A 26338-nucleotide genomic window follows, 5' to 3' on the forward strand; every position below is an offset into this window, starting at 1 on the left:
AATTTCAGTTTCAGTAATAATATAGTATTATGTGAAAGTCTCTTAATTTCACCAATATCTTAATACTCAAACTGTATAATTCCATCCTGTAAAGCAATTAATATTAACTATAGGTTTGTTTGTATATATAAACATTTTTAAGTATAAAAGCTTACCTAGACAATTTCTGGTTTGGCATAAAGAGGTTGCAAGTCATCTCTGGAAAAAATATAAAACTGGACAAAATTATCAGGGGAAAAAAACCCTTTTTACAACTCTGGAAATTAACTAAAGGCAAAAAACACACTGAGAAGTGTATATTCTTGTAAAACTTTTAGAACTTTGGGTAAGAACAGCAGGAATTTGTGGCACCATTGCCCAAAGCTGTTGCTGTTCTCTCTCCTTCCTCTCTGCTAGTTTGAACGGCAAGAACTGTAGTTTTATCAGATTGAGAATGCCACCAAAAGTAGTAGATTTTCTGCTAGAGGGGATGAACTTGATTTGTGGCAGAGGGTGAAAATTTGTGACTTTTTCAACTAAATGTGCCAAACCTGGTAGAGGAAAAAAATGGAGAAAATCAGTAACTTCGCCGGCCCAAGGTTGCATGCAGTCCTTGGGGAAAGTGGTATACCAGTTAGTAACTTAACAGGTAGATCTTGGAAGTGAAAGAGCCATGGAAGGGTTGAAAGAAATTCTCTATATATCCTTGGCTGACTGAGAAATTACACTCATGTGCAATGGAGACTCAAGAGAACCCAGTAAAGAGTGAAAGTGTGAAATAGAACTGCCTGCAACATTAAATACACTGTACCACCCACCCCTCCCCGAATGAATTGATCCGAAAAAGGTGGAAGCCTTTTAGGTTTAAGGTGTTTGAGCATAATGTCTGCTGAAATCTTTTCCTTATCACTAAGCTATTTGTTTATCACTAAGCTTTGCAGATACAGGGTAACCCCTAGGAAGCCAGGCTAAAACATAACAAAATTGGAAAGAGACAGTACACACCATGGGGAAAACAGATCTCACAATTGCAGCAAACTGAAAAAAAAAAAAAAAAAAAAAAAAACAGAATCCAGAGTTGCTACAATATATTATCTAAAAGTCTGTTTCAACCAAAAATTATGGGATGTGTAAAAAACAGGAAAGTAAAACCTATACTCAGGAAAAATAACATTCAATAGAAACTGGTTCTGAGTGGATCCCAATGTTGAATATAGCAAAGGCTTCAAAGCAGCTATTATAAATATGTTCAAGTAATTAAAGGAAAATACAACAATGTTTCAGTAAATAGGTAATCTCGGTAGAGAAATAGAAACTACAAAAAAGAAAAACCCCAAATGAATATTCTAGGATTGAAACAACATATAATAACTGAAATGAATATAATTCTCTAGATGGGTTCAACAGTACATTTGAGATTGCAGAAAAAATATCAGTGGACTTTGAAGATAGATCAAAAGAAATTATTTTAAAGGACAGAATGAAACAGGTTAAAGAAAAATGAACAGAACTTCAAAGATTTGTGGAACAGTATTAAGTGTACCAACTTATGTTGGGTTGCCTCCGTTTTTTAAGTAACAATAAAAGTCACATTTTTCATTTTCACCAAGAACTTTATTGAACAACGTATTTATTACCCTTTTGTTCCACTACATTCTGCCATTTTTCAGGCAACTTCATAATTCCATCTTCCCAAAACTTTTTCTTTTCAAGTAAAGAACTGCTCTGTGTACCTTTTACAGTCTTCCAGGGAATTGAAATTTTTTCCATTAAGAGAATTTTATAAAGAGCGAAATAAATGGAAATCCAAAGGTACAATGTCTGGTAAATATAGCAGATGAATCAGAACCTCCCAGCCAAGGTGTAACAACTTTTGCCTGGTCATCAAAGAAACATGCTGTCTTGCGTTATCCTGATGGAAGATTATGCATTTTCTGTTGCCTAATTCTGGATGCTTTTCATCTAGTGCCGCTTTCAGTTGGTCTAACTGGGAGCAGTACTTGTTGGGATTAATTGTTTGGTTTTCTGAAAGGAGCTCATAATGGAGGACTCCCTTCCAATCCCAGCATATACACAACATCAACTTCTTTGGATGAAGACCAGCGTTTGGTGTGGTTGGTGGTGGTTCATTTCACTTGCCCCATGATCTCTTCCATTCCACATTATTGTACAGTATCCACTTTTCATCGCCCGTCACAATTTGTTTTAAAAATGGAATGTTTTCATTACATTTAAATAGAGAATCGCATGTGGAAATACAGTCAAGAAGGTTTTTTTTTGCTTAACTTATGTGGAACCCAAATATCAAAGTGATTAACATAACCAAGCTGGTGCAAATGATTTTCAGCACTTGATTTGGATATTTTGAGTATGTTGGCTATCTCCCGCATGGTATAACTTTGATTGTTCTCACTTAATGTCTTGATTTGGTCGCTGTCAACTGCAACTGGACTACCTGACCGTGGAGCATCCTCCAGCAAGAAATCTCCAGCACCACACTTCAAAAACCACTTTTGACACGTTTGATCAGTCACAGTACCTTCTCCGTACACTGCACAAATCTTTTTGTGCATTTAGGCTGTGTTTTACCTTTCTTGAAATAACAAAGCATAATATGCTGAAAATGTTGCTTTTTTTCTTCCATTAAAATGGCTACACAAAAATTCACCAATTTTGATAAGTCTTTTTTTAAATGCACAATGATATGACAGCTGTCACATACAATCTAACAAAATTGTTTTGAATGAAGTTGAAGACAACTAAGTGATACTAGAGCCATCTTACAGAAAAAACCAAACAAACCTTTTGGCCAACCCAATGCTAGGAATCCTAGAAGAAAAGGAGAGAGAAAAGGGATCAGGAAAAACACTTGAAGAAATTACTAAAAAAAAAAAACCCATATTTGAGGAAGAATATTAACAGATCCAAGAAGCTCAAGAAACCCCAAGAAAGAGAAAAATAAAGATTCACACCTAGGTACATCATAGTCAAACTGCTTAAGACCAAGATAAAGAGAAAATCTTGAAAGCAGCAAGAGAGAAAATAGTTATCAACCATAGACCAATACACTTAAGGCTGATTTCTCATTAGCAGTAATGGAAGCAAACCCAGAAGAGCCAAAGCAATCTTGAAAAAGAACAAAGTTGGAGGATTCACACTTCTTGATTTCAAAGCATACTACAAAGCCATAATAATCAAGATAGTATAATACTGGTATTAGTATAAACATATAGATCAATGGAATATAATTGACAGTCCAGAAATAAACCCTGGCAATTATGGTCAAGTGATTTTTAACAAGAGTGCCAAGATCATTCAGTGGGAAAAAATAGTCTTTTCAGTAAGTAGTCCTAGGACAACTGAATATCCCCATGGAAAAGAATGAACTTGGACTTCTACCTCATACCATATACAAAAATGAACTCGGGCTTCCCTGGTGGCGCAGTGGTTGAGAATCTGCCTGCCAATGCAGGGGACATGGGTTCGAGCCCTGGTTTGGGAAGATCCCACATGCCGCGGAGCAACTAGCCCCGTGGGCCACAATTACTGAGCCTGCGCGTCTGGAGCCTGTGCTCTGCAATGAGAGAGGCCACGATAGTGAGAGGCCCGCGCACCGCGATGAGGAGTGGCCCCCACGTGCCACAACTAGAGAAAGCCCTCGCACAGAAACGAAGAGCCAACACAGCCATTAATAAATAAATAAATAAATAAATAAATAATTAAAAAAAAAAAAAATGAACTCAAAATGGATAGACCTATGTAAGAGCTAAAACTATAAAACTCAGAGAAAAACATAGGAGAAAATATTTGTATTCCTAAGTAAGAAAAAAGGCTTCTTAGATCTGATAACAAAAACACAATCCAGAAGAGAAAAAAAATAGTATTTTAAACTTCATTAAAAGTAAAACTTTTGCATTTCATAAATTATCATTAGGAAATTTGCAAATCATATATTTAATAAGGGATTTGTATCCAGAATACACAAAAAACTTTTGCAACTCAATAATAAAAAGACAGATGACCAAATTTTTTGAATGAGCAAAGGATTTGAACAGACATTTCTACAAAGAAAATTTTAAAATGGCCAATAAGCATATGATGTTCAACATAGTCATTAGGAAAATGCGAATGAAGACCACAGTGATACACTACTTTACGCACATTAGGACATAGCTATAATAAAGAATGACATTAACAAATGTTGTCAAGAATGTGAAAAAATTGGAACTATCATGCATTGTTGATAGGAATATAAACTGGTACATCTACTTTGGAAAACAATTTAACAGTTCCTCAAAAAGTTAAATATGAGTTATCATGTAACCCAGGAATTTCACTCCTAGGTATATGCATAAAAGAATTGAAAACACTTATCCACACCAAAACTTATACATAAATGTCTGTAACAGTATTCATAATACAGAAAAGGTAGAAACAATCCAAGTGTTCATCCACTGATGAATGGATAAACAAAATGTGGCATGTCCATACTATGGACTACCATTCATCCGTAAAAGGAACTCTGAAGTACTGATACATTCTACAGTGTGGGTCAACCTTGAAAATGTTAAGTGACAGAAGCCAGCCACAAAAGGCTGCATGTATGATTCCATTTATATGAAATGTCTATAATAGGCAAATTCATAGAAACAGAAAGTAGATTACTGATTTCCAGGGGCTGTGGGGAGGAGAGAATGAGGTGTGACTGCTAATGGGTCAGCATTCCTTTAAAAACAAAAGCAAAATAAAAACATTGCCAGGTAGACAAAAATTAAGAAAGTTTGTTGTTAGCAGCACTTCTCTAGAAGGAATTCCAAAGGAAGTCCTTGAGGCTTGGCAGAAATTATACCAGATGATAACAAGTCTACAGGAAGGAATAAAGAATACTATAAACAGTAATTATGTGGGTATATATAAAAGATGTGTGTATTTTTTCTCTTTATTTTCTTTAAAAAACCAAAGTTGTTTAAAATTATTTTAGCACTGTATTACTGAATTTTATAATGTATGTAAGTGGAGTATAAATGGCAATAATAAAGGACAGAGAAAGAAATGGATCAATATTGGAATAAAGTTGCTATAAATAAAGTTGCTTAGCAGGATTAAGTCAGTATGAATCTGAAGCAGACTATGGTAAGAGAAAGAGGCATATTGTAATTCCTAAAGTAGCCATGAAGAGAATAGCTGGAAAACTACAGCTAAAACATCAACAGAGGAATTAAAATTGCGTACTATAAATGCATTTTTAAAAGGGCTAGAAGGCAATGAAGCAGCAGAGAAATAAAGGACACAGGACTTGGAAAATAAAGTGAAATGGCAGACATAAATCCATTATATCAATAATTACATTAAATTTGAATATTCTAAATGCTCCAGAAAAAAGAGATTTTTCAGATTGGGCTAAAAAGAAAGATCCAACTGTATACTGTCTTTAAGAGACACATTAAATTCAAAGACACAAATAGATTGAAAGTAAAAGGATGAAAAAAAGACATACCAGGCAAACAATAGCAGTAAGAGAGCTGGAGTGTTTATATTAATATCAAACAAGTACACATCAAGATGAGCAATATAACTAGAGACAAAGGGTAACGTGTTATAATAGTAAAAGGTTAATACATTAGGAACATACAACAATTATATAAGTATATGGGTAGAACAGCAGAACCCCAAAATACATAAGCAAAAAATGACAGCATTTAAAGGTGAAATGGACAATTCTGCAATTATAGTTGGAGGTTTTAATGTTCCTCTCTCAGTAATTGATAGTTCAACTAGACAGAAAATCAGTAAGAATATAGAAGGCTTGAATAACACTACAAACCAACCAGACTAAGCACTATACACAACAGCAGAATATACATTCTTTTCAAATACACATGGGGCATTCTCCACTATAGGCCATATAGGCCATAAAGCAAGTCTCAATAAGTTTAAAAGGATTAAAATCACACAAAGTATATTCTAACTGCTATGGAATTAAATTAGAAATCAACAACAGAATGAAATCTAGAAATAATTATACATTTGGAAATTAAACAACTTCTAATCCACATGTCGAAGAAATTACAAGGGAAATTAAGAAATATCTCAAACTGAATGAAAATGAAAATACAGCATATTAAAATTTAGAGAATATAATCAAAGAAGTGCTTAGAAATGCATAGCTTTAAATGCTTATATTAGAAAGGAAGAGAACCATAAAATCAGTTATTTAACCTTCCACCTCAAGAAGTTAGAAGAGCAAATTAAAAAAATAAATGAGAGAAGAAATAATATAGGATGGGTTGGAAATTAATGAGATAAAAGACAGGAAAATCAGTAGAAAAATCAATGAAATCAAAAGTTGGTTCATTGAAAAAATCAACAAAAAAATTCATAATACTTTAGCTAGACTAAAGAACTAAGAAATAACTGAGAAATAAGAGACAACGCAAGTGATCAAAATCTTGATGAAAGAAGAGTCATCACTGAAGACCCCAAAGAGGTAAAATAATTATAAGGAAATACTATAAACAACCTTTTGTCAACAAATTAGACAAGTTAGATGAAATGGATGCATTCCTAGAAAGACAAATTACAAAACTTGACTAAACAGAACATCTGAATTGAATAAAGTAAAAAAACATTGAATTATTAGTTAAAATTCTTAAGGAAAAGCACAAGTGCAGTTATGGCTTCGCTGGTGAATTCCACCAAACATAACAGCAAAAATTAACATAAATCCTACAAAAACTGTTTAATAAAATAAAGGAGGAGAGAATGCTTCCCAACTCATTTTATGAGGCCAGTATAATAACCCTGATACCAAAAGTGAGCAGAAACATCACAGGAAGTGAAAACTACAAATCAGTATCTCTTAGGAACATAAATGCAAAAATTCTTCATAAGATATTTACAAACCAAATCCAGCAACATATAAAAAGGATTATACACCATGACCAAGGAGGTTTATTCCAGGATGCAAGGGTGATTTAACATCAGAAAATCATTTGATGTATTATGTGAATATATTCAAGTTCAAAACCCATACTTATCTCAGTAGATGTACATAATGCATTTGACAAAATCCAACACCTATTCACAATAAAAACACTGAACAGATAAGAAATAGAAGTGAACTTCCTTAACCAGATAAAGGGCATCAATGAAAAACTACAGTTTACCTGACAGTGCTGAAAAGCTGAATACTGTTTCCCCTTCCCCCAAAGATTGCTCTCACCACTTCTAGTCAGCATGATCTATAGGTCCTAGGTAAAGCAGCAAGGCAAGAAAAAGGAATAAAAGGCATCCAGACTGGAAAGGAAGTAGAAAAACTGTCCTTATTTCTAAATGATCTTGTATGTAAAATATCCTGTGGAATCTACCAAAAACAACTATATCATATGTGAATTTAGCACACAGTGTAAGAACAATATAGAAAAATAAATTGTATATTTATATACTAGGACTGAACACTCCAGAATTAAACTTGAGAAAAAAATTTCATCCACAGGAGCATAAAAATAAACTTAGGAATAAATTTAATAAAAGAAGGTAAGAACTGTACACCAAAAATGATGAAACATTGCTGAGAGAAATTTAAAAAGACCTAAGTAAGTGAAGAGATGTACCAATTCATAGATTGGAAAACTCAGTGTTATTAGAATGTCACTTCTCTCCTAAATAATCTATGAATTCAGTGCAAGTTCTATCAGAATCCCAGTAAGCTTTTGTGTAGAAACTGACAAGCTGATTCTAAAATTGTTAGTAAAATCCAAAGGACATAGAAGAACCAAAACAATTTTTAAAAAGAACAAAATTGGTAGAGTTACCCTACCTAGTTTCAACAACTTACCATAAAGCCACAGTAATCAAGACAATGTATTGATGTAATGATAGACATATAGATTAATGGAACAGAATAAGAGACCAGAAATACGCCCACACACTTACGATCAATTGATTTTGTACAAAGGTACAAAGTAATTTAATGGGAGAAAGAACAATCTTTTCAACAAATGGTGCTAGAACAGTTCGGTATCTGTGGGCAAGCCAAAAAATTAACTTAGACTTATATCAGTCATACAAAAACTTCAAAATGGATCGTAGAACTAAAAGAGGTAAAAACTATAAAAACTTCCAAAGAAAATGCGAGGAAACATTTGTCTTCCTAGGTTAGGCACATTTTTCTTATATATGACCCCAAAAGCACAATCCATAAAAGAAAAAATTGATGGACTCCAGAATTTAAAACTTGGATTAAGAAAATGAAGATACACGCCACAGAATGGAAGAAAATACTTGCAAATCATACACTTGACAAAGGTCTTAGATCTAGAATAGATAAAGAACTCCTATAACTTATTATTAAGTGGGCAAACAACCCAGTTTTTCAAAGTGGCAAATAATGTATACAAATGGCTAATACACATATAAAAGATACTCAGCCTGATTACTCCTTAGGGAGATGCAAAATCAAACCACAATGAGATACCACTGCACACCTACTAAAATCCAAAAGACTGACTACACCAGGTGTTTTTGTGGAGAAACTAGAAACCTGTTGCACTGCTGACGGGAATGTTAAAATGGTATAAAGCACTTTGGAAGACAGTTTGGCAGTTTGTTATGGAGACAAACATATACTTACCATGTGATCCAGCACTTCCATTGGTATCTATCCAGTAGAAACAAAAACTTATATCCACACAAACCTCTACATAAATGTTTACAGCACCATTATTTATAGTAGCCAAACCTGGAAACAGTTCAAATGTTCACCAGCTGGTGAATGCATAAACAATGTGATATATCCATATGATGTAATACTAATAACAATAAAGAGGAACAAACTGATACATCAAACAACATGAATGAATCTGAAAATGGTATGCTAACTGAAGGAAATCTGACACAAAAGAGTACATGCTGTGTTAATCACTTTTAATGAAATTTCTTGAAAAAGCAAAACTAGAGACAAAGTAGATTTGTGATTGCCTAGGACTGGGGCTGGAAATATAGAGCACAATGGAACTTCTTGCAGGTGATGGAATTGTTTTGCAACTGGACAGTGATGGTTGCACACATATATAAATTTAGTAAAACATCAAACTGAATACTTACTAGTGGGTGAATTTATGGTATACATATATTACCTAAGTATAGCTGTTTTTTTTAAGTATGTTCATTTAAAAAAAATGAAAGGAAATAAACCAAAATATTAATGATGGTTAGTTATCTATAGTTTCGGGATTACAGGTGATTTTTATTTACTTCTGTTTTCTCTATTTTCAAGTTTTCTGTAATGAGTATGATTACTCTTCTAATTAAAAATTAAAGAAGACAAATTGTCTTTTAGGAGTGTTGGGAAGGAAAATTTTTAGTTTCAAAAACAATACTGAGGAAAATGGGAAATCAAAAAGGGTTTTCTTAATTTTTAAAATGTCAAACTAAAGAAAGAAGATTAGGGCTACTTACTTTTCATAAACCTAATTCTGCCTATATTCTATAATTCAGTATTTTTTTCTTTCTGTAGCATATGTCTGGATCCTATCAAGAAGCTAAAACTTTGTTGAAATCCGACTTACAGCAGCATGGCTATGGCTCCTGGATTGTGAAATCTCCCTGTATAGAGCAATTTAGTATGTGAATTAAGTAATCCATTGTCATGTTAAAAAAATTTTTTTTCATGTGTTTTGACTACTAAAATTTTTTTTAAATGGTGGTTTTCAGCTTTTAAAATCAGAGTCATGCAACAGCAGTGTTCAGAGATTGCTGAAACTTTTTAAATATTCATGTCAATTTACGTTGAAACATTAGGGTTTTAAATGTTTTTTAGTTTTTGAAAAAATAATTACCTGCTTCATTATATAGCTATTTTGTATTTATTTTTATAGACATTATAAAGCTATTACCCTTTTGTAATTTAAAAGAATATTCATTTTCTTTTAAGTTTTTGCTTTAAAGTTATTTGTTCAGCAAAGCTATTCAGCATTGTGTCCTGATATCTCACTCAAGTTTGTTTCTTAATTAAAAATTGGAATTCAAGAATATAAATAATAATTCTTACTCATTTGTTGATTAAATCAACAGACATTTGAATGTCTAATATTTGCCAATAACCATAGTAAGAAACAGTAACTAAAACATAATTTCTCATGTCAGAGAAGCTCTTGAATGCAAACTGAACATGTAAATGCAGAAAAATGTTAACCATGTTAGGGAATAATTTGATACATTAGTTATTCTGATTAATAGAGGATTATCGTAAATGCTTTAAGATTGCCTATTTTCAGGTTATTCTGTAAGATTCATCCAAATGTTATTCTTTTTTTTTTATTAGTTTCTGCTTTATAACAAAGTGAATCAGTCATACATATACATCTGTTCCCACATCCCTTCCCTCATGCATCTCCCTCCCTCCCACCCTCCCCATCCCACCCCTCCAGGCGGTCACAAAGCACCGAGCTGATCTCCCTGTGCTCTAATTTAGATTAGTAGGGATTTCTAATAATAGATCAATAAAAGATTATTTAGCTTTATATTTGTATTTGTTTATACAGTTAGATGAAAGAGAAAGTTTAGTTACTCTTGGGTTAGGATATATATCTTTATTGAAGTTGGGAGTTTGTTCCATACTTTAGCCTCTTCAATCTCTTCCTTAGTTTAAATCACAGATGAATTAAGCATTGGCTCTCAGACTTTGTTCCTCTTACCTTGGATCTTTATTAAATTAGTAAGTCTCACTCCAACTCCAACCCATATGAACTATTATAATCTCTGATAAGGTTAATGTAGGGTTTTTGTATTTTTGGTTTTTGGATTTGTTTTTTGTCTATTCTAAAAGTATGGTAGAGTTTAGTTGATGAACATTGAAGTCATTCTGGAAAGACATACTTACATGTCTTTCAGTAGACTAGATTTTATACTTATCAGTAGGTTGAACCATGTGAAATTGCCATTTTTATGGGGGGAAAGTAGGTCAAAAATGGTCAAATATGGGCAGTTTCATGTGGATCAACATAAATATACTATTATTAATAAGTTCCATTTCCATCAATTAGATGATATCTAGTGCTTATTTCTCTAAATTGGTATTTCCTTCTAAAATCATTTTAGTCTCTTATCTGGGTTGATTCCATCTACAGCTAATTTCCAGCCTTTATTTCTATTACTTTACCTCTCTTTGATAGTAAATTGCCTCTAAAAATTCAACACCTTTCATCTTCTCTTGGCTCTTCACATTTGTGGGTATTTTGCTTTTGACTGACACAAAATAAGGAAAAGCACCAATGGTTAATATTTGCTTCTGAAAGTTCTACCTAACTAGTGAAAGGTCATATGTTAGACAATTTATTTCCTCAAGAAATTTTTTATTTTAAGGGTAAGATAAAAAAAATATACCCAGCTGTTTTATAAACATAATTTAGTAAGTGCCACTTATTTATTCAACAAGCGGTCACTGAGTGTCTCTGTGTATGTATTATGTCTACTTAACTTACATATGGTGTTGTGATTTAGAGAAGGATTATATTCTAGAGAGGGATAAGCTATATAAAGGGTAAAGGAGATGGCATTTAGTAGAAGGCAGTCATTTAGCAGAAGGGGCAGTATATAGATGTGAAACCCAACATTGGCTGTTATGACTCTTGACAATTGTAAATTATTTACTTTCTTTTAGCTCAGTTTTTTATCTTTGCAAGGATGAAATTGGTACTTGTGGTTGTTATTCTTTGTTCAGGGTTGGAAGCTTAATAGAAAGGACTTCAGGCTGCCCTTCATCAAAAGTGGAAATGCTTATTTTCTCTTCTATATATAATGTATTGGGGTTGTACAAAATATTTTGCTTTAAGAAAAGCAAACTTTTTAATATAAATCATATGTAATGTTTAATTTATAAGCATGCTGAGCACAATATTTGTAAGCATGATAAATACATTATTTGTGGCAGATATTTTTCAAAGATTTTTATAAGAAAAGTAGGTAATTATGAAATACTTTTATGTAGAAGGATTAGGGGTAAGCTATTTTTCAATACAGGAAAAACATTTTCTTCAAAGTTCCATTTATTTTTAAAGTTCTGTTGGGAAAAGCAAACTTCTAAATTTAGACTTCTAAACCTCTACTTCTAAAGTTGTTCAAAAACCCATGAAACTAGTTTAAAGTCCTCTTTTAGCTCCAAGGTTATGTTATGTTACCTGAAGCAAGAACTGAAAGATGGGTAAAATTTAGAAGGTTGAAATGAGAGAATGCATTCCACTTGGAAATTATGAAGCAAAGATTAGAGGGGAAATGTTACAGTGTTTGAGGCCAATATAGAACACTGGATGGAAGATTTGAGAAATGAGTCTAGCAGATGTTCTCAGTTTGCTAGGCAGAAGGGAGTCCTTGAAAGATTTTGTGTAGGGAAGTGACCTACAGTAAAACAGCATTTCACAACATTTTCTTTGTTTACTTTTTATGGAAATTTTCAGACATACAGAAGTAGAGAGAGTAGTACACATCACACCTGTATTATTAAATCATGGCATGATTATTAAAATAATCTTGTTTCATATATACCTCCCCAAAGTAGATTATGTTAGGGCAAATATCAGACATGTTATTTCATCTGGAAATACTTTGATATGTATCTGTAAAATATGAGGACTCTTTAATACACACACACACACACACACACACACACACACACACATCTGTGTGTGTATAACCACAATTCAATTAGTATACCATAAGGATTAATAGTAATTCTCTCATCTCACATATGTTGTATATATTGTTGGAATCAAGATCAAAATTACATCCATGTATTGAAATTCAAATTTTTGTTAAGTATCTCTTAATCTATAGATGACCTCTCATTTTTTTCTTTTTAGTTCTTGAAGAAACTTGGTTCTTTGTTTGCAAAGTTTCCCAGTCTCATTTTGCTGCTGTTATTGGTTATTGCTGTTATTTCTTTTGCTCTCTCGTGATTTGATGACTATCTTTAGTGTTACATTTGAATTCCTTTTTCTTTTCTTGCATGTATATCTATTACAGATTTTTGGTTTGTGATTATCATGCAGTTTTTATATAGCAATCTATATATATACATGATGGGTTTAAGTTGCTGGCCTTTTTTTTTAACATCTTTATTGGAGTATAATTGCTTTACAGTGGTGTGTTAGTTTCTGCTTTATAACAAAGTTAAGTTGCTGGTCTCTTAATTTCAAATGCACATTAATAACTTGGCATTTGTTCTCACCTCCCATCACGATTACTGCCTTTTATATCATATTTTACATCTAACTGTTTTGTGTATCCATTAACTGCTTATTGTGGATATAGATGATTTTACTACTTCTTTTAACCTGTCTACTAGCTTTGTGTGTGCATCATTTCTTACGTTTATTGTATGTTTGCCTTAACTGATGAGCTTTTTCATTTCTTAATGTTCCTGTTTCCAGTTGTGGCCTTTTCTTTTTCACTTAAAGAAGTTCCTTTAACAATTTTTGTAAAGCTGGTTTGGTGGTACTGAATTCTTTTACCTTTTTCTTATCTGTAAAACTTTTTTTTTTTTTTTTTTTTTTTTTGCGGTACGCGGGCCTCTCACTGTTGTGGCCTCTCCCGTTGCGGAGCACAGGCTCCGGACGCACAGGCTCAGCGGCCATGGCTCACGGGCCTAGCTGCTCCACCGCATGTGGGATCTTCCCGGACCGGGGCACAAACCCGTGTCCCCTGCATCAGCAGGCGGACTCTCAACCACTGCACCACCAGGGAAGCCCTGTAAAACTTTTGATCTGCCCATAATATCTGAGTGAGAGCCTTGCCAGGTAGAGTATGCTTGGTTGTAGGTTTTTTCCTTTTATCACTTTAAATATATTGTGCCACTCCCTTCTATCTTTCAGAGTTTCTGCTAAAAAGTCAACTGATATCCTTATTGGAGTTCCCTTATATGTTATTTGTTGCTTTCCCTTGCTGCTTTTAATATTCTCTCTTTATCTTTAATTTTTGCCATTTTAATTACAGTGTGTCTTGGTGTCTTCCTCTTTGGGTTAATCCTGTGTGGGATTCTCTGTGCTTTATGGACTTGGATGTCTGTTTCCTTTCCCAGATTAGGGAAATTTTTAGCTATTATGTCTTTAAGTATATTCTCAGCTTCGTTCCCTCTATTCTTCTTTTGGGACCCCCTATAATACAAACATTAGTGTGCTTGATGTTGTCCCAGAGGTCTCTTAAGCTGTCCTTATTTTCAGTCTTTTTTCTTTTTTCTATTCATTATCAATGATTTTTAACTACTCTGTCTTCTATCTCATTGATCCATTCCTCTGTATCATTTAGTCTTCTGATGTATTTTTCATTTCAGTTATTGTATTTTTCTTCTCTTTTTGGTGGTTCTTTATATTTTCTAACCCTTTTTTAAAAACTTCGAACTTCTCGCTCTATGCATCCATTCTTCTCCCAAGTTGTTTGATCATCTTTATGATCCCTACCCTCAACTCTTTTTCGGGTAGGTTGCCTAACTCCACTTCACTTAGTTCTTCTTCTGGGGTTTTATCTTGTTCCTTCATCTGGGACATGGTCCTCTGTCACCTCGGTTTGCCTAAGTTGCTATTTGTATTTTTATGTATCTGGTAGATTAGTTATGTTTCCTGACTTTGGAGAAGTTCCCTTTGTATGAGGCATCCTATGCATCCCAGCAACACACTCCCCTCTCATCATCCGAACTATATCTCTAGGGGTTCCCTTTATGAGGGCTACAGGGTCCTTCCGTTGTGAAGGGCCTGACTATGTGGGCAGGCTTTTAGGCTTTGTTGGTCCCCAGTCCAGTTGGTTGCCAGGTCTTGCCTTGTGCACAGGCTGCCGGCTGCTGGTTGGTAGGGCTGGGTCACAAGGAGGTGGCTGACTGCAGAGCCGCAGGGAACCTCAGGACTAGTGCTGCCTTACTAGTGGGCAGAGGCAGGGTTCAGAAGACTCTGAGGCTGTTGCCTGCCCACTAGTGGGTGAAACCAGGTCCTCGGGTTAGAGCCAGACTGCTGGCAGGCAGAGCCAGGACCTGGAGTCTGGTTGCAGGGCCTAGGGGTCCCAGTGCTGGTGTCAGATGGCTGGTGGGGGAGACTGGTTCCTGACACAGTTTGGTAAGGGGTCTGGGGTGTCCTGAAGCTTGTGCTGGCCTACTAGTGTGTAAGGCTGTTGCCCAGCTGGTCCCAGGACAGGGTCTGGCCTGCTGATGGCAGGCTGGGTCCACAGGCTGTAGGATTGTGGTTTTCTTGCATCTGGTGTTTACCTCCTGGTAGGTGAGACTAATCCAGAGGCTAGAGCAGACTTCCTGGGGGTATGGCCAGGGCCCAGGGGATTCTGGGGCTGGTGCTTGCCCACTGGTAGGTGGAGCTGGTTCCTGGGCCCTCTGGTGTGCAGGGCTGTGACCAGAGGCAGCTGTTGGCTCAGTGGGTCTTAAGGCAGCCTATATGCTGATGGGTAGGGTGTGTCCCTGCCCACTTAGCTGCTTGGCCTAGAGCATTCCAGCACTGGCACCTACCAGCTGTTGGGCCAGGGCAGGGCTGGGTCCTGGGGCTAATAAGCTAGAGGGATGATTCCACAGTGGCACCCGCCAGCACCAGTGTCACTTGGTAGAAGGAGCTCCCAAGCATGGCTGCTAGCATCTGTGTCCCCAGGGTGAGCCATACTTGCCTCCTGCATCTTCAGGAGACTCTCCAAGAGCAGCAGGTAGATCTTACCCAGGCTCCTATGAAATTACTGCTTTTGTCCTGGGTCCTGGAGTGTGTGAGATTTTGTGTGTGCTCTTTTAAGTGAGATCTCTATTTCCCTCAGTCCTCTGGGACTCCCGAAATTAAGTCCCACTGCCTTTCAAAGCCAAATACTTTGGGGGCTCATCTTCCTGGTGCAAGACTCCTGGGTTGGGGTGTTTGACGTGGGGCTTGGATCTCTCACTCATGTGAGAGAACCTCTGCCACAGTGGTTGCCCACCCAGGCATGTGACCTGACTATATCGTGAATCTGCCCCTCCTACCCATCTTGTGGTTCCTTCTTTACGTCTTAAGTTGTAGAAGATCTTTTCTGGTAGGTTCCAGTCTTTTTCATTGATGATTGTTGTGTAAATAGTTGTGATTTGGGTGTGCTTGTGAAAGGAGTTGAGCCCAGCCCCAGAGACAGCTGAAGCCTGGACAGTCTACTGTATACTTAGGCAGCCTGTTATTTGCCCCCATGTCCAGTAATGCCAGTTTCTTATGTGCCATGGTATGAAAAAGGTTAGAAAGCAGTATTCTAAACTTTTTAATAAAAAATGTGGTGTTGATCATGTATTGAGTCATTGCCTATTGAGGTAGAATAGCCGTTTAATTGTATCTGTTATAGGAACTTACAGCTTTTTAGTTGGGAGGTATTTTTAGATAATAATACTTCATTTTGCACATGAGGTAGTGACATGACTGAGCATTATTTTAAGGAAGGCTTAGATGAAACTTGTGAAGAATAATTTAAGGATAATATGTACATGAAATAGGTACAGATACTTTAAAAAGATTGTTGTGGAGTGGTTATGAGTGTTGTCAAGCTTCATAACAACAGTTAATGAAGGATCACTGTGACTTTCAAATGCAAGTTTATTTCTTTGAGAATGAGCTGAAATTGATGGTTCCTAGATAAAGATAACTTTTCTTTGATGTGAGAAAGGAGAAAGAATATTGTTAAGTAAACAGGAAGCATGCGAATTTCCTCTTTAGAAATCTTTTGATCCTGGTACCATACCATAAATTAAGCTGATTTAAAATACGACTTTCTACTCTGTCACTTCTTGTGTTATAATAGATGGCAAAAGTACTTTTGTTTAGTATAATAGTTTTCGTAGTATCAAAGGAGCATCCTGACTACCAAAACATTATTTGTTCCTGGAGATAACATACATGTTTCTGTTGTTAAAAAGTCTGCTGAGCCTGAATTCCCTTTCTTTGTGATATTTTAAATCTGGATTATTTTTTTAGAAGCTATAGTTTTTATTGTTACATGATGGTAGAGGTTAAAAAGGTATACTACTCCTAGAACATTGGTATTACCATTTAAAATCTTTAAAGGAATTATTTTGCGAGTTGTAGTTTAAATTGTTCTACATATATTAATATGTTATGTTTGTTAAGAGTTTTGATCTTGATCGTCCAAGTAGCGTTTTTTTATTTTTAATAGCTCCCAGTAGTTGAGGGTGTGCTGAGACCAGTTAGTGTCCCAAAGGGGAAGAATTCAGCATCTAGAATCTAGGTTGATTGGAAACCAGACCCTCAGGCAGCAGCTGTTAAAGTATGCAAATATATGTAGTCCTGTGGGACCACAAGGCTAAGCCCCACTGGTCCCCCTGAGCCAGACAATCTGGAGGTATCCCCTGGGCAGCATTCACAAAAATCAGGGCTTCAGACAAGTGTATAAGCTCCTTTCTGGGAGGTACCGTTGAACGGTGGCAAGGCAGAGGGAGAATTCAAAGATGATTTTTCCCGGCCTGTGTTCCCTGAGAGCACCTTTATATCCTCTAGATGTGTGCCAAACTTGAAGCCTGCCCCTAAGGCCAAAGGTCCACGATTAGCAAGTCCCTCTTTCACAGAAAGTCTGGGCATGTATTTCAGTCTGCTATCTGTGTAGTGCCCTGAGGGGGAGGCTGCCAAGAACTGTCTCTCCAGTGTTACAGTCCTGTGATACCCAAGAATGCAAGCCCCCCTGGCCACCAGAGCCAGGCAGTCCAGGGCAGCAGTTACAAAACCAGAATGTCAGAGAAGGCTATAAGCTCCTTTCTATAAGATACCAGTGAGCTGAAGTGAGGTAGAGGGAGAGCACGAAGATTGCATCCACTGGCGTTCTCTGAGAGCACCTCTGTAGGTCCCTATAAGTGTGTCAAACCAGAAGCCTGACCCTCAGACTAAAGCTCGTGGGCAAGGAAATAGGCCTCTTTCTCAGAAGGACTGGGGGTGTGTTTCAGTCTGCTACATGTGCAGTGCCTTGGGAGTGATAGACTTCCAAGAACTCTCTGTTACAGTCCTGTAAGACACAGGAATACAGGCCCCTGGTCTCTAAAGACAGGTGATCAAGGGGTATCCCCTGGGTGGCAGCCACAGAAACTGGGTCACCAGATATAAAAAAAACAGGGTGAACAAAATGAGAGAGTGGCATGGACTAATATATACTACCAAATGTAAAATAGATAGCTAGTGGGAAGCAGCCGCATAGCACAGGGAGATCAGCTCCGTGCTTTGTGACCACCTAGAGGGGTGGGATAGGGAGGGTGGGAGGGAGATGCAAGAGGGAGGAGATATGGGGATGTATGTATATGTATAGCTGATTCACTTTGTTATAAAGCAGAAACTAACACACCATTGTAAAGCAATTATACTCCAATAAAGATGTTAAAAAAAAAAAAAAAAAAAAAAGCCAGGGCAGCAGGTGTGTGTAGAATCTCCCCTCCAGGAGATACTGGTGTTCTGAAGCATGACAGAAGGAGAGTGTGAGTGAGAATATGGTGCCCTCTGGCTTTAGCAAAGCAGAATGAAAGCAGGAAGATGGTGCCCACCAGACTCTGTTCCTGGAGAGTATACCAACAGGCCCCTGCCCCTCAGACCAATGCTTTAAAATTAGGAAATGAATCTCCTTTACATAAAGTCTGGGCACTTTTCAAAGGACTGCTTCTACATTGGGCCCTGGGGCAGGTGAGTCTGTATACAAGCCCTCAGTTTGCCACAGCTCTCCAAGTGTCATGGGTGCAAGCCTCATTGGTCTTCAAAGCCAGGTGTTTGGAGGACTGTTTCTCAGGTGCTGGCCTTAAAAGTTGGAGTGTCCAATGTGCGGTATTATGAGCCCTCTGCTGCTTAGTGAGAAGCTCCAGGTTTTGAGTTCCCTCCTGGCTGTGGGTCACCTCACAGTAGATGGGATTTATGGTGAGATTGTGTCTTAGCCTTTCCTATCCACTTTGATGTGATATCCCTCTCATTTGCCCAATGTGAAGGGGCAAACTGGTTTTGCTGGTTTTTAGTTTTGTTTCCAGAGGAAATTGTTCCATATATAGCTGTAGGTTAGGTGTGTCCATGGGAGGAGATGAGTTCAGGAACTTCCTACGTTGCTGTCTTGAATTGGAGCCTCTCCTCTCCATCTTTATCCAAATTCTTCCTATTTTAAGGGCAGCTCCAATGTAACTTTTCCATTAAATTTGCTCTGAAACCTCCTGGTTTTAAATATCCTTCGTATTTCTGAACTCCCATATATCCATCCCTCTCTTAACACATTTATTTTTACTTCTTATCACTGTTACTAAATTGTAAATTTGTTCATTTCTTTCTTATAGCCTCCTGGGCAGTGACTTTAAGTAATTAGTTAATAAATATTTACTTATTGAAAACTTACTAGGTTTTTATATTTTCTCCCAAGAATGAAAGGTGCAGATATGTGTAGACATATCTAGAGACAACTAAATTTACTACTTCAGAAACTGGGGGCATCTCTGAGTCCCTTAGATACATGTTGTTGTAGATGAATTATCTTATTTGATCATTTACTGCTAGAATTTTAATGACTACACTTCCTGTATAACTGCACTTACTAAGATGACTTCTACTTTTAAAAGCCAAGGACTTTCTGAATTAAGGTATACGACACCAATTTTAATGTGTTGTTCTTTTTTTTACTAAAAACACTTAAAAGGAATTATTTTCTCTCAGAATTTTAAAAACCTTTTTCAAAATAATTATATGCTCATAAGAAGTTGCAGAAACAGTACCCACCTTCCGTCAGTGGTACATTTACATAATTACAGAACATTATGAAAACCAGGCACATAGGCACAATATAATTAACTAGACCACAGAACTTACTCAGATTTCTCTAGTTTTTATATGTACTCCTTTTTGATGTATACAGTTTTATGAAATATTTTCATATGTATACATTAATATAACTACCACCATAAAGGAACTCCCCCAGGCTTTATAGTCAAACCTTCTCCTCCAACATCTGGCAATCTGTTCTCTCTCTGTATATAATTTTGTCATTTTGAAATGTTATATTAATGAAATCGTATAGTATAATATTTGGAAAATGGCTTTTTTCACTCAGAGTGACCTTGAGATCAGGCCACATTGTTGTGGGTATCAATAGTTCTTTCTTATTGCTAAATAATATTTCATTTTATATATTACCACAGTTTGTTTATCCCTTCACCCATTAAGGTGAACCCATTTGGGTTGTTTCCAATTTAGGCTATTAATAAATTCAGAGAACATTAATGCATTTTTATTGTGGTAAAATATATAACAAAATTTGCTGTTTTAACCAATTTTAAGTGTACAATTCAGTGGTATTAAGTACATTCACAGTGTTTTGCAGCCATCACCATTATCTATTTCCAGAACTTTTGTATCATTCTAAACAGAAACTCTATACCCATTAAACAGTAACTCCCCATTCCCTCTTTCCCCCAACCCACAGGTAAGAATGCATCTATTTTCTGTCTGTATGATTTTGCCTATTCTAGGTACCTCATATAAGTGGAATCATAAATACTTGTACTGTTTTGTCCAGTTTATTTCACTTAGCATAGTGTTTTCAAGTTCATTCAAGCTGTAGCATATATCACAGTTACCTTTTTAGGCCAAATATTATTCCATTGTATGGGTATACTGCATTTTGTTGTTGTTGTTGTTTATCCTCTCATCTGTTGATAGATATTTGGCTTATTTCTACCTTTGAGCTATTGTAATTCATGCTGCTCTGAACATGAGAGTACAAGTACGTTTGAGTCCCTGCTTTCAATTCTTTTGGACATATACCTAGAAGTGGAATTGTTAGATCATATGGTAACTCTGTGTTTAATTTTTTGAGGAACTACCATGTTTTCCAGTATGGCTGTCTCAGTCTGCATTCCCGCAAGCAGTGCACAGATATCAGTTTCTCCTCATTCTATCAACATTTATTTTCCCTTTATTCAGACATAATGCTCAAGGATTTTTTTTTTAATCTATCTGGTTAACCTGGAAGCACTTATTGAAAAGACTGTTCTTTCCCCACTGAATTAAGTTGTACATTTGATGTAACCTTATATATGTCAGACTTTTTCTTTTCCTCTGCTCTGTCCTTATGTCAACCATGCTTATTTATTATGAGCTTTTTACTGAGTCTTGATAGTTGGCAATAGGAGCCCTGCAACTTTGTTTTTCTTCAGGAATGTCTTGGCTAGTTTACATTCTTTATATTTCCGTATAAATTTAAGCTTCACATTTTTGGTTTCATACCACCCCTCCACCACAAACATATATACGTTTAAAATCTTCCGGGGCTTCCCTGGTGGCGCAGTGGTTGAGAGTCCGCCTGCCGATGCAGGGGACACGGGTTCGTGCCCCGGTCTGGGAAGATCCCACATGCCGCAGAGCGGCTAGGCCCGTGAGCCATGGCCGCTGAGCCTGTGCGTCCGGAGCCTGCGCTCCGCAAGGGGAGAGGCCACAACAGTGAGAGGCCCGCATAACGCAAAAAAAAAAAAAAAAAAAAAAAAAAAAAAAAAAAAATCTTCCGGAATTTTGAGTAGATTGAGTTAACTCTGTAGATCAAATTAGGGAGAATTAACATCTTATACTGAGTCTTAAATTCACGAACATGGTAGATCCTTTCATTTATCTAGGTCTTAATTTCTCTCAGTAATGTTTCAAGATAGAGGTATATATATTTCATGAATTTGATGTATTTTGTTGCTATTGCAAATGGTATTGTTTTAAAATATTCTCTGTTTGATTCCGGCATATAAAAACACATTTGACATTTTTGTATATTAATCTTGTTATTAATCTTATTATGTTCACCCATTAATTCTAATAGTTTGTAGTTGTGGATCCTTTTGGACATTCTGTTTGTACAATCACATCTGTGAAAAGTAATTTTACTTCTTCCTTTCTAATCTTTTACTTCTTTTCCTTGTCTTTTTACATTTGTTAGAACCTCCACTATACCATTGACTAGAAATGGTCATTAACACCCTTGTCTTAGTCCCGAACTTAGGAGAAAGGTGTCCCACATTTCATCATTAACATATTGGCTGTGGTTTTGTGACAAAGATACTCAGATTAAGGAAATTCCTTTCTATTCTTAGTTTTCTGAGCACCGTTAATTTTTAAGTTTCTTAACTGATTTTTATATACCAATTGAGTTGATTCATGTAGTCTGTATCGATTTGTTTTTTTCTCTGTATATGATGAATTAATTACATTTTTTAAAAAACATCAAGCCCATTTTACATTCCTGGAATAAATCCAATTTGGTCACATATATTACCTTTCATATATAACATTGGGTTTTATTTGCTAAAGTTCTGTTTTTTGCATTTATGTTTATCAGAGTTATAGGCCTATATTTCCTCTTTCTTATAATATTAGTTTGGTGTCAACGTTATGCTGGCCTAATAAGAGTGATTTTTGAAGTGTCCCTTCTTTTTCTACTCTTTCAAATTGCTTGTGTAAGATTGCTAGTATTTCCTTTTTCAATATTTGGAAGACTATAACAAAGGCGATTTAGGCCTGGAGTTTCCTTTATGGGAATGTTTTAAATTATAGATTCATCATCCATTATTTTGGACCATCTTTATATGGGGATTTTTTTTTTAGACATCCTTGTTGAAGTATAATTGCTTTATAATGGTGTGTTAGTTTCTGCTTTATAACAAAGAGAATCAGTTATACATACATATATCCCCATATCTCCTCCCTCTTGCGTCTCCCTCCCACCCTCCCTATCCCACCCCTCTACGAGGTCACAAAGCATCGAGCTGATCTCCCTGTGCTATGTGGCTGCTTCCCACTAGCTACCTATTTTACATAGATAGCGTATATATTAGTCCATGCCACTGATAGCATATATATTAGTTCATGCCACTCTCTCACTTTGTGCCAGCTTGCCATTCCCTGTCCCCGTGTCCTCAAGTCTGTTCTCTATATCTGCATCATTATTCCTGTCCTGCCCCTAGGTTCTTCATAACCTTTTTTTTTTTAGATTCCATATATATGTGTTAGCATACGGTATTTGTTTTTCTCTTTCTGACTTACTTCACTCTGTAGAAAACACTCTAGGTACATCCACCTCATACACATAACTCAATTTTGTTTCCTTTTACGGCTGAGTAATATTCCATTGTATATATATGCCACATCTTCTTTATCCATTCATCTGTTGATGGACACTTAGGTTGTTTCCATGTCCTGGTTATTGTAAATAGAGCTGCAGTGAACATTGTGGTACATGACTTTTTTTTTTTTTTTGCGGTACGCGGGCCTCTCACTGTTGTGGCCTCTCCCGTTGTGGAGCACAGGCTCCAGACAGGCAGGCTCAGCGGCCGTGGCTCATGGGCCCAGCCGCCCTGCGGCATGTGGGATCTTCCCGGACCGGGGCACGAACCCGTATCCCCTGCATCGGCAGGCGGACTCTTAACCACTGCCCCACCAGGGAAGCCCCGGTACATGACTCTTTTTGAATCATGGTTTTCTCAGGGTATATGCCCAGTAGTGGGATTGCTTGGTCGTATGGTAGTTCTATTTTTAGTTTTTTAAGGAACCTCCATGCTGTTCTCCATAGTGGCTGTATCAATTTACATTCCCACCAACAGTGCAAGAGGGTTCCCTTTTCTCCACACCCTGTCCAGCATTTATTGCTTGTAGATTTTTTGATGATGGCCATTCTGACTGATGTGAGGTGATACCTCATTGTAGTTTTGATTTGCATTTCTCTAATGATTAGTGATGTTGAGCATCCATTCATGTGTTTGTTGGCAATCCGTATATCTTCTTTGGAGAAATGTCTGTTTAGGTCTTCTGCCCATTTTTGGATTGGGTTGTTTGCTTTTTTGATATTGAACTGCATGAGCTGCTTGTAAATTTTGGAGATTAGACCTTTGTCAGTTGATTCATTTGCAAATATTTTCTCCCATTCTGAGGGTTGTCTTTTGGTCTTGTTTAAGTTTCATTCGGTCCCATTTGTTTATTTTCGTTTTTATTTCAATTTCTCTAGGAGGTGGGTCAAAAAGGATCTTGCTGTGATTTATGTCATAGAGTGTTCCGCCTATGTTTTCCTCTAAGAGTTTTATGGTGTCTGGACCTACATTCAGGTCTTTAATCCATTTTGAGTTTATTTTTGTGTGTGCTGTTAGGGAGTGTTCTTATTTCATTCTTTTACATGTAGCTGTCCAGTTTTCCCAGCACCACTTATTGAAGAGGCTGTCTTTTCTCCACTGTATATTCTTGCCTCCTTTATCAAAAATAAGGTGACCATATGTGCATGGGTTTACCTCTGGGCTTTCTATCCTGTTCCATTGATCTATATTTCTGTTTTTGTGCCAGTACCATGCTCTCTTGATTACTGTAACTTTGTAATATAGTCTGAAGTCTGGTAGCTTGATTCCTCCAGCTCTGTTTTTCTTTCTCAAGATTGCTTTGGCTCTTCGGGGTCTTTTGTGTTTCCGTACAAATTGTGAAATTTTTTTGTTCTAGTTCTGTGAAAAATTCCATTGGTAGTTTGATAGGGATTGCATTAAATCTGTAGATTGCTTTGGGTAGTATAGTTACTTTCACAATGTTGATTCTTCCAATCCAAGAACATGGTATATCTCTCCATCTGTTTGTATCATCTTTACTTTCTTTCATCAGTGTCTTATAGTTTTCTGCATACAGGTCTTTTGTCTCCTTAGGTAGGTTTATTCCTAGGTATTTTATTCTTTTTGTTGCAGTGGTAAATGGAAATGTTTCCTTAATTTCTGTTTCAGATTTTTCATCATTAATGTATAGGAATGCAAGAGATTTCTGTGCATTAATTTTGTATCCTGCTACTTTACCAGACTCATTGATTAGCTCTAGTAGTTTTCCAGTAGTGTCTTTAGGATTTTCTATGTATAGTATCATGTCATCTGCAAACAGTGACAGTTTTACTTCTTCTTTTCCAATTTGGATTTTTAAATTTCTTTTTCTTCTCTGATTGCTGTGGCTAAAACTTCCAAAACTATGTTGAATAATAGTAGTGAGAGTGGGCAACCTTGTCTTGCTCCTGATCTTAGAGGAAATGGTTTCAGTGTTTCACCATTCAGAATGATTTTGGCTGTGGCTTTGTCATATATGGCCTTGATTATGTTGAGGTAAGTTACCTCTATGCCTGCTTTCTGGAGGGTTTTTATCATAAATCATTGTTTAATTTTGTTGAAAGCTTTTTCTGCATCTATTGAGATGATCACATGTTTTTCATCCTTCAGTTTGTTAATATGGTGTATCACATTGATTGATTTGCGTATACTGAAGAATCCTTGCATTCCTGGGATAAACTGCACTTGATCATGGTGTATGATCCTTTTAATCGGCTGTTGGATTCTGTTTGCTAGTATTTTGTTGAGGATTTTTGCATCAGTGTTCATCAGTGATACTGGCCTGTAGTTTTCTTTCTTTGTGACATCTTTGTCTGGTTTTGGTATCAGGGTGATGGTGGCCTCGTAGAATGAGTTTGGGAGTGTTCCTCCCTCTGCTATATTTTGGAAGAGTTTGAGAAGGATAGGTGTTAACTCTTCTCTAAATGTTTGATAGAATTTGCCTGTGAAGCCCTCTGGTCCTGGACTTTTGTTTGTTGGAAGATTTTTAATCACAGTCTCAATTTCAGTGCTTGTGATTGGTCTGTTTATCTATTCTGTTTCCTCCTGGTTCAATCTTGGAAGGTTGTGCTTTTCTAAGAATTTGTCCATTTCTTCCAGGTTGTCCATTTTATTTGCATACTGTTGCTTGTGATAATCTCTCATGATACTTTGTATTTCCGCAGTGTCAGTTGTTACTTCTTTTTCATTTCTAATTCTATTGGTTTGAGTCCTCTCCCATTTTTTCTTGATGAGTCTGGCTAATGGTTTACCAACTTTGTTTATCTTCTCAAAGAACCAGCTTTTCGTTTTATTGATCTTTGCTATTGTTTCCTTCATTTATTTTTCATTTATTTCTGATCTGATTTTTTTTTTTTTTTTTTGTGGTATGCGGGCCTCTCACTGTTGTGGTCTCTCCCATTGCAGAGCACAGGCTCCGGATGCGCAGGCTCAGCGGCCATGGCTCACGGGCCCAACCGCTCCGTGGCATGTGGGATCTTCCCGGACCAGGGCACGAACCCGTGTCCCCTGAATCGGCAGGCGGACTCCCAACAACTGCGCCACCAAGGAAGCCCTGATCTGATCTTTATGATTTCTTTCCTTCTGCTAACTTTGGTTTTGTTCTTGTTTCTCTAATTGCTTTAGGTGTAAGGTTAGGTTGTTTATTTGAGATGTTTCCTGTTTCTTGAGGTAAGATTGTATTGCTCTAAACTTCCCTCTTAGAAGTGCTTTTGCTGCCTTGCATAGGTTTTGGGTCGTCATATT

General features: G+C 36.6%; 1 protein-coding gene across 2 annotated transcripts in view; it reads left to right on the forward strand.

Moving 5' to 3' along the window:
- The window catches only part of ADAD1 (adenosine deaminase domain containing 1), a gene marked incomplete at its 3' end in the record, with an annotated part of 46887 nt that extends 37277 nt beyond the window's left edge, over positions 1 to 9610 (forward strand). For both annotated transcript variants that reach the window (XM_081238911.1, XM_081238912.1), the window contains exon 11: positions 9497 to 9610. In XM_081238911.1, the coding sequence (XP_081095037.1) occupies positions 9497 to 9610 (114 nt within the window). The remainder of the gene's footprint in view (positions 1 to 9496) is intronic.
- Positions 9611 to 26338: the final 16728 nt, after the last annotated feature.

Source organism: Mesoplodon bidens, assembly GCF_964165515.1.
Source record: "Mesoplodon bidens genome assembly, chromosome: 1".
Taxonomy (NCBI): Eukaryota; Metazoa; Chordata; class Mammalia; order Artiodactyla; family Ziphiidae; genus Mesoplodon; species Mesoplodon bidens.